The 8,407-nt window shown below is 34.7% G+C and overlaps 1 protein-coding gene across 6 annotated transcripts in view; it reads right to left on the bottom strand.

The window, feature by feature from the left end:
* Positions 1-5,572: 5,572 nt before the first annotated feature.
* Positions 5,573-8,407, bottom strand: part of LOC121322913 (glutamate receptor 2) — a 63,245-nt gene continuing 60,410 nt past the window's right edge. For 3 of the 6 annotated variants that reach the window (XM_041263521.1, XM_041263550.1, XM_041263512.1), the window contains 2 exons: positions 8,295-8,407; positions 5,573-7,780 (listed from right to left, as the gene is read on the bottom strand). The exon at positions 8,295-8,407 is cut by the window's right edge and continues 22 nt beyond it. In XM_041263521.1, the coding sequence (XP_041119455.1) occupies positions 7,616-7,780; positions 8,295-8,407 (278 nt within the window). In that variant the 3' untranslated portion in view covers positions 5,573-7,615. Of the gene's footprint in view, positions 7,781-8,180 lie in introns of all 6 variants that reach the window. The other 3 variants (XM_041263541.1, XM_041263531.1, XM_041263559.1) reach the window with 2 other exon arrangements.

Here is an 8,407-nt window from a genome sequence, read left to right on the forward strand (position 1 = left end):
AACACGTTTATATTTAGCAAATGTTTGGGTACCAGAATACCTGCAAAATAAACCACAGGGAGTTATAAAGAAAATATTTGTTTTCAGTTAATTATTTTCTGTTTCTCCATTTTGAGCAAGACATTCCTGGGCTGCCTTCCTTAATCCTACGGAGACCCACTGAAGATGTAGCTGGTGCCAGCTGGTGCCTCCTTGATCATTGTCATTCTGACAAAGTGAGATCCTGACTACCTGTCCTTTGGAGTGCCCATATACTCAAATAAAGAGTGTGTAACACGTGCTATGATGACTGGCAAATTAATCACTTAGCTCACAAACATCAATAACAACAATAATACAAATGAAAACAATATTAATACATAAATAAATATACACAAGGGGTGGGCACCCTGCCACAGCCCCTTAAAATATTAATCTAAGTTGTTAATTTCTAGTTTATAGAATTAAATGTTCCCAGGGAGAGGTGTAGCTTGTCTTTTGCGTGAACAAGGAATGATAGAATGACAGACACTAATAAACAGTGGACAAAATAAACAAACAAGTATTGCGCTGGTCCTCCAGCATGAGTAGCAATTGTTTTTTTTTACTATTTAATTTACTCTCCTTCTGTCTCTCATTCTTTTGCCTTGAACACCCAACCCCGCGTAAGTGAAACACTGCATCTTTTATGCAGCTGTACTGAGACTTGATTGCTAATCAATCTGTCTATTGGAATCTCGGCACACCTGCACATGAACGAATTATTAAGTGACTCAGGGTCACACAGGAGAGAACAGTTCTCTCTCAAAATTAATGCACCCCTTAAAAAATAATAGGTTACGGATTTAACCCTGGTTACCTGAAAGAGAAGATGACCACCAAATCATACTTTTGGGATATGCCTGCTTGTCAGGTATTCGTTGAGCATTTTAAATTAAAGCTGCCGATAGGCCTCTTCACGGAGTGATGTCCTCGGTCCTGCCTCACCGAGGTAATAAATAGTCACTGTGATTGGTGGGTGGATGACCCATTGGCCCCTGTGGTTCTCCCTCTGCAGCTGCGGAGGTCCATTAGGTGTCAACTAGGAGAACCTATATATGGGCATACAGTGATATGTTGTAAACTCGGTGTCCTGTCTAAATTACAAAATAAGTAGAAAAATGATTACTAAATAAACCATGCATGTTTAACTGATATACTGTATATATATAAATAAAGAGGTAAAAAGTCTGGAAACTGGTACCCTCCGTGAAAATGATCTGGATACCGGGGTCTTTTTTTGGTGAAAAAAAAAAAAAAAACCTAACTAAAAAACATGCATATGCATGATACATATTTAAATACTATATAGTACACATACATTTAGTCCCTTCAGCTCTGTAGACTTTTGTAACCTTTTTCAGTACTGGAAACATTGAAATAATAATAATAATAATAATAATAATAATAATAATAATAATAATAATAATAATAATATCAGTTTGAATACAACTATGTTAAATTCGCTTGTTGCAGTGGAATTCTTTGTGACATCTACTGGCCATATTCTGCTGTTGTTGTTGTTAATGTAATGTTGTACTTGTATTGATTCAGGGCAGTGCAAGGGTTCTAATAATGAAGGTTTTATTTATTTTCTCAAACGGAACACAGCATATTTTACACAAAAGTAAAGTATATGCAACGAGTATATCTTACTGCTCTCTTTCTCTCGCTTTTCCTGTTGATCCATTGTTGTCACATCTGTTTTTTCTAACTTTTTTGCTTACCAGTCTTTGGTAAACACAAAGGTCCAAAACGAAACTTAAAAGTGCAGTCCTCCAAATCCAAATTGATAAATTTACATAAATATTTCAGTCTTACATTAACATAGCATCCAGGCAAAGCATTGTGATTTAATTTTAAAATTGGCACCTTATGCATGTTGGACTCTCTATGCTTTTTCTTAGTAAATCTTTTGGTAAGTACTATATCTGTGCAATAACTGTAGATAAAAACATTCCGTATTGGAACCCACATGGTTATTATTATTAATGGATAATTAATAGTTATCAGTGACAGAAAGGATGTTGTTTTCTTTTCGATTTAGTTCCTGAGAAGTTGTTATTATTATTAACTATGCCAGACAGAGACCTGCTCTTACAACTGCATTGTCATATTTGCTACATTTACTTTAAATTGTCAAAATAATAATCGATATCCGGGTAGTCAGGTCATTTAAAACCTGACAGTACAAAGTTTGTTAAAAACTCTAAGTCAGGATGATCCAGGCACATGATACTTTGAAAGCAAACATATAAATCTGTTTTTACAGGGGGTTATGGGAACTGTACCTATAACATTTTGGGGTTGATGTAATGAAAAGCGCAGCATGATTTGTGGGTGCAAAACCCCCATAATGCCGCCGTAAACCATGAAAAGTTAGATTTTACCAGTTGCTAAAAATGCACCGTATGTAAAGAATGGTGTTCACACGCAACAAAATTTTCACTTTGCCATCATTAATCCATTAAAATTACATTGAAATGCATTCAAATGAAGAAAAGAGCATGGAATTGGGCAGGATCTGGCTATTAAGCGGGTGCAAATGTTATAATTCAATGTAAGGATTTTGCTTGCCTTCCAAAAACTTTACACCTCTTCTTACAAGCTGCAAACCGCTGCAGAAGCGAGTAACTAAGAGCTGTATAAAAGCACACACCTGCAGAGACCTCTCACTGGCTTCAGGATGGCTGCTCTGGTACACTTCCTGATGTGGTGACACGGCTTTTGTTGAGGAGAGACAGTAACACGTTCAGAGCAGAAGGACAAGGTGAAGAAGACCCTGCATATTCAATCCCAGGGTCATTTTGTTTGGGGTACCGGAGGATGCGGTGCTAAAGCGTTATCATCTCACTCCGCAGGCCACCCTAGACCTAATAGTTAAATTAAGTGATGTGTTAGACCCCTGCATCAATCTAGGGACGGCTATCCCTGCACATGTGAACGTGCTTTATTCTCTGCACTACTTAGCCTTTGGTTCCTTTCAGACCAGTTGAAATGTCTAGAGGGATAGCCCAATCCACCTTTTCCAGAGTGCTAGGGAAATTTCTGGATGTCATGCTGAAAAGGGCAGGCCAATACATATCATTTCCTAAGGATACTCGCATAATTGATGTTTGCTGAGGCTTTTCCAAACAAGTAAAGCCGAGTGACTTTTTATCTCCATGCGACCAAGAGGACTTTGTTGCCCTTCTTCTGCCATATTTTTTTTGCTTTGTATTTTCATGCTCCATAAATATCATACAGCGACTACTGCTCTCTGTACTCCTAACTCTGAAAGTGTGTCCGCTAAATAGACTGATTGCAGATCATTATTTGTACTTGTTGAGTAATTTGCATTGCTCTTAAGCTTACATAGGGTGTAGTGTAAAATAACTGTCTAGCCACAATGCAATTAGAATTTGCTCTCCGCCTATACTTACATCACCCTCTTTACATGGTAGATTAAATAACACATATATGCAATGCCTGACTACCTGATTGGATTTGGAATTATCCTTCTCTGGGCATGGTTTCCTGGTATACCCTGTATCTCTTGATTATTCTGGATGCAATGAATGCTGCAATTGTCTTCAGCATTGTTGTGGAGCAAGTCCACCCAACAGTGCTTCCTTTGTATCCTGACACCATGGCTTCTTTTAATATGATAATGAACCCATCCACCATGCCAGAATTAAACAACCATGCTTTGAGGAGTATGGCAGAGACTGTGGGGATCTTCCATGGCCACTGCAATTCCCAATCTAAATCCAAAAGAACATATCCGGCATGGAAGATGTATTCATCAGCACAACCCTCTGACGACCTCTCTGCACCAATTGCATGATCAGGAAAATGGTGGCCCAACCCCAAATTGGATGAAAGTCCTAAAAAAGTGTCCAGGCATTGTATTATGCCTTTTGAAAGTCTGATCCAAAGTAGCCATTGGAAATAATTCTGGCCTACATTTTTTTTTTAAATTAAATCCAATGCATGTATTAGTAGGCATCCAAATATTTGTTAAATAGAAAATATTTTAAGTTGTTTATTTAATGCAGTGTCAGATAATAATAATAATAATAATAATAATAATAATAATAATAATAATAATAATAATAATAATAATAATAATAATAGAGTTCTATACACAAATTGCCTCATTGTTTATTATTTTTAATAGTTTTTTGATTCAATGTTGTTTAATAATTAGAGACTATCTAATGTTCTCAAAATCCAACATCAATTTAGAATCATGTACACATGATCAGTGCATTTTGACTATGTACTGTATGTGGGATTGAAAATGACTACTGATTGAGGTTAACCTTTCCAGATTTGATTGACCATTCAAACATCTGTCTTCCCCTGAAAATGTGACAAATTAGCTTTTCCAGCAGTCTCTGAGGGAAACTAAAATACATTACCATATAACACTAGTTATTCCTGGTAATATTGCTAAGCAATAACACGATTTACTGTTTATTTATAATTTCAGAACCTGTGGATATACAGCATGGAGGAACACTCATTAGAAACATTTTGCAGCGCTCTAGAGGGTTCTACCATACTTTATATTTAGAATATTTGAATACTGTACAGCACCTTACTTATATGTAAACCTTCTAATCATATGCTTTTATTTCCCAAGGTGATATTAAGTGGAGTGAAAATTAGTTGTATTACTGTTAAATCTGAGTAATATTAAGCAGAGTGTGATATTATCCAAGGTGGTATTCGTGGGAGCGTGTCCCCATTGACCCCCGTTATATTCTGACCACTATTGTTGTGAAAATAGGCAGACGTTGACATTAACAGGAGAAGTATAAATTGGATTTGACTGTATTCGAATCACACTAGGATTACTTTCCTTATACTTTATAAGATGCCTTAAGTTAAATTGATAGTGTATTACTAGATAGTGAGACAAAGACTAGTGTTTTGGTGAAATGTATGATTACCAAAATGTTCGACCATGGTGCAAACCAATTGTATTTAGGAGAGACCTGGCACAAGTGTTAATACTGCTTGAATTTAACTCATATATTTATGTAAAAAAAAAAAAAAAAAAAAAACTACCATTTTTTTTTAGAATGTAACAACTATATAAGAGTTCTGGAAATACTGAAATGCAACGCATGCTAAATCCAGTGCTTTTTACTTCAACAGTGCTGCCAGGCCTTTGGCATTGCAGATGACAGACACATTTAATAAATTCTGTCAACACAGCATTAACATTAGTGCTTTTCTCTTTAATTTAATTGTGGAGTCTGCACTTGGAGTAGAACTAGGAACACATTCTCTAACCATACAGAGTAAAACCTAATGGTTAGACTCTAAACAGATGCATTTGCCCTCCACTGGCTGACCTCTTCCCTGTTTGAAAGCTATTTCAATGAACTCTGTTCTGTTATATTTATAATAATAATAATAATAATAATAATAATAATAATAATAATAATAATAATAATAATAATATGCTGCATGCAGTATGTATTATCTATATTATTAAGACAAGTGCAAGTTTGGTATGTAAAGTGATCAGGTGAAAAAAAAGTAGTTTGCACATCAATTTGCCAATTTAATTTTATTACTGAAAAATGTATTGAAATATTATACATAAGATACATTAACTAGTTTATGTATGGCCAAGATGTTTGTTTTTGGAAATAGTCCCAAAAAATAAATTGCCCTAGCTCAGACATTAGCAGACACTCCATTTACAAAATGTCAGTGAGAATAGCTTGTAAATTAAAAATGTTTTTGATTAACCTGCTCATGTCAACACACTTAATAACAATTATAACAGAAAAGCCATACTAAGATAAGTTGTGTTGTTTTGGACCTCCATTCATATTTGGGTTAGAGAAGGTTAATTCATATACAGATTTCATTCAGAGACAGAATTAGTAATGATCTATAAACTAAATGTGTTTCATTCAAATAAGTATATTTGTGCCGTAGTATCCAGTGCATCTTTTTGAAGGTATACATACTTGTAGATGACCTGCAGAATATTTAATTTACAAAATATATGACTTTATGTTCTTTATCAACCTTAATGATACAACAATGTTCCATTATACAGTATAAAGGTGATAAATCAGTAAATCACACTCAAGGTATAATGAAGCTAATCCATTTATATTTACCCAGTTGACTAATGTTGTTTTTCCCCATAATGATTATACTGATTTGCCTATTAGATATATAACACATTGCTTAACCAACTACAGTTCTTGTTTAATTCCACCTGGCACTGTAAGCAGCCTCAGAGAAAAATATATTGAAATGATTTATTAATAACAGCATTTCCTAACCTTTTCACAAACGTTTGGTTTCCAATACAACCTTGGACATTTGTACACTTGAAATATTGAGCATAATGTTATGTTGGTGGCTTCAGTCACTAGATATTAAAGGCAAAATCAAGTAATTATTTTGCGGAAACTGTCATGCTTCAAAACGTTAATTTATACATCAATAAATGTAAAATGTTTAAAGTAAGAAAAAATAATCAATCAGCAAATTATTCAATAAGCCATCAAACTGTACATAGTGTTACAATGCATACAGAATGTATTAGTTACATTCACTTGGATGACAATAATTGATTTTATTAAAACTTAGTTTTGTCACTAGTGCCAGTAAATTTGGCACACTTTTTTATTTGGCATTTTCAACAAATATATTAATTTAGTAGCAAAACAAATGCAATAATAGCATGAATGGCTTACAGCATTCATGATGTATAGACTGCTTTTTATCATTTAAAAAACTGCTACCCTGATCCTTATATGCTAAATTGATTGAGAATGGTAACACAATTCAAAGCTTCAGCTGAAAAAAAAAAACCTTAATAGTGACATAATTGTAAGGAATTCCACCTTTTGTAAATAAAACTATAGGAAAAAATGTATTTCACGTGTTAAGCATTGCCAAGTATTTCATATTAACACCAAATGTTAAAGAATAAGATATACAGGAAAGTTTTAATAACAATAATACATTACAAGAATTCAACCATTTACTTCCTTTAGCATGAACATATTTGGCTGTGAAAAATATGGAACTGGTCGCCTAAAACCTTGTCACATCCGCACAGATTAAACTATTTTATATTCAACCAGAATGAAAGCGGATTTATTTAAAAGCCATTTTGTTTGTGAAAATACTTAAAAATAGTTGTTTTTTTATATTCTGTATATTTTATTTCATTTTCTTACAAAACATTTCACATCTTGATGCAGATGATGTCAAGTGTGCTTAAGTCAATATGAATCCAGGATTTAATGATGGTGGCTACAGAAACAAGTGTGTTGCCTCGACAACGATTTCAGTTAAGATTAGAATAGTTCCAACATTAGCTGTGCATGTCAGTCAAGCTCCGTTCAAACAAGTAGAGATAAAGAGAGAAGTAACAGAGAGATGATGTCGTTTGCATTAACAGCATCCCATTTGACTCCATGATGAATTTCCACGAGGAGAAAGGTTCTTAATTTCACAAAAAAAAAAAAAACGAAAGAAATGTCTTGACGATACTGGATTTGCCTCTCAACCATTCACCAGGAAAACGCATGTTTCAAACCACTGTGTAAGGCACTCAAAAGGTTCTTATCAATCAAGAGAGATCAGTCACACTGACATTCATTCCCATGCCAGGTCTCACGTAAGATACTGCATGCACTGCTTTTGGAAATTCTGGAGTCATCACACGGCCGTTTTCTCCAGTGCTTCCTGTAATTGACAGTCTCGCTTTGCTCCTCATGGCGTCACCAAAGGTCATCTAAAAACACACACACACACACACAGCACACACATAAAATTAAGTCATGCATTGTAATCATAGTGACTAAAACATCACAACAGGCTAATGCAGAAGAAAATACAAGAACATGTCAAAACAAATTAGGATGCAAAGGCCCACATCAAAGCTGAGCTTAATAAATGTAAAAGCAAAAAAAATGTAAACCACCTATTACGATGTAGTACAAGAAAACAGAACAAAAAAAAATGCAAATCTGCAAAGAATCATAAGCAACAATGAGCTAACAAAATAAATAAAAAATGTTATAGAAATTATAAATGTCAATACATCAAATCATTTGACCAAATTCCTCATTTATTAATGCAACAATGAAGCTAGAGCGTGCACTTAGAATTTGGTATGAAGACCTTGTTCCTACCCCCTAAATTTTTACACTTTCGATCCCATATACGTTGTAACCTTCCTTATAAGTTGCAAAATTCTGTGAATTCTGCGAGGAAGTTGGGTTAATATTCTGTGCATTCTTTGCCACCTTCATTCGTTTCGCCTCTGCTCTTGACTTGTAACAGAACTCAATCAAAGCCACCAGCATTGCCAAACCAAGTCCGCCGACGAGAATGTAGAAGACTCCAGCAACGTTGCTCA

Source organism: Polyodon spathula, chromosome 1 (assembly GCF_017654505.1).
Source record: "Polyodon spathula isolate WHYD16114869_AA chromosome 1, ASM1765450v1, whole genome shotgun sequence".
Taxonomy (NCBI): Eukaryota; Metazoa; Chordata; class Actinopteri; order Acipenseriformes; family Polyodontidae; genus Polyodon; species Polyodon spathula.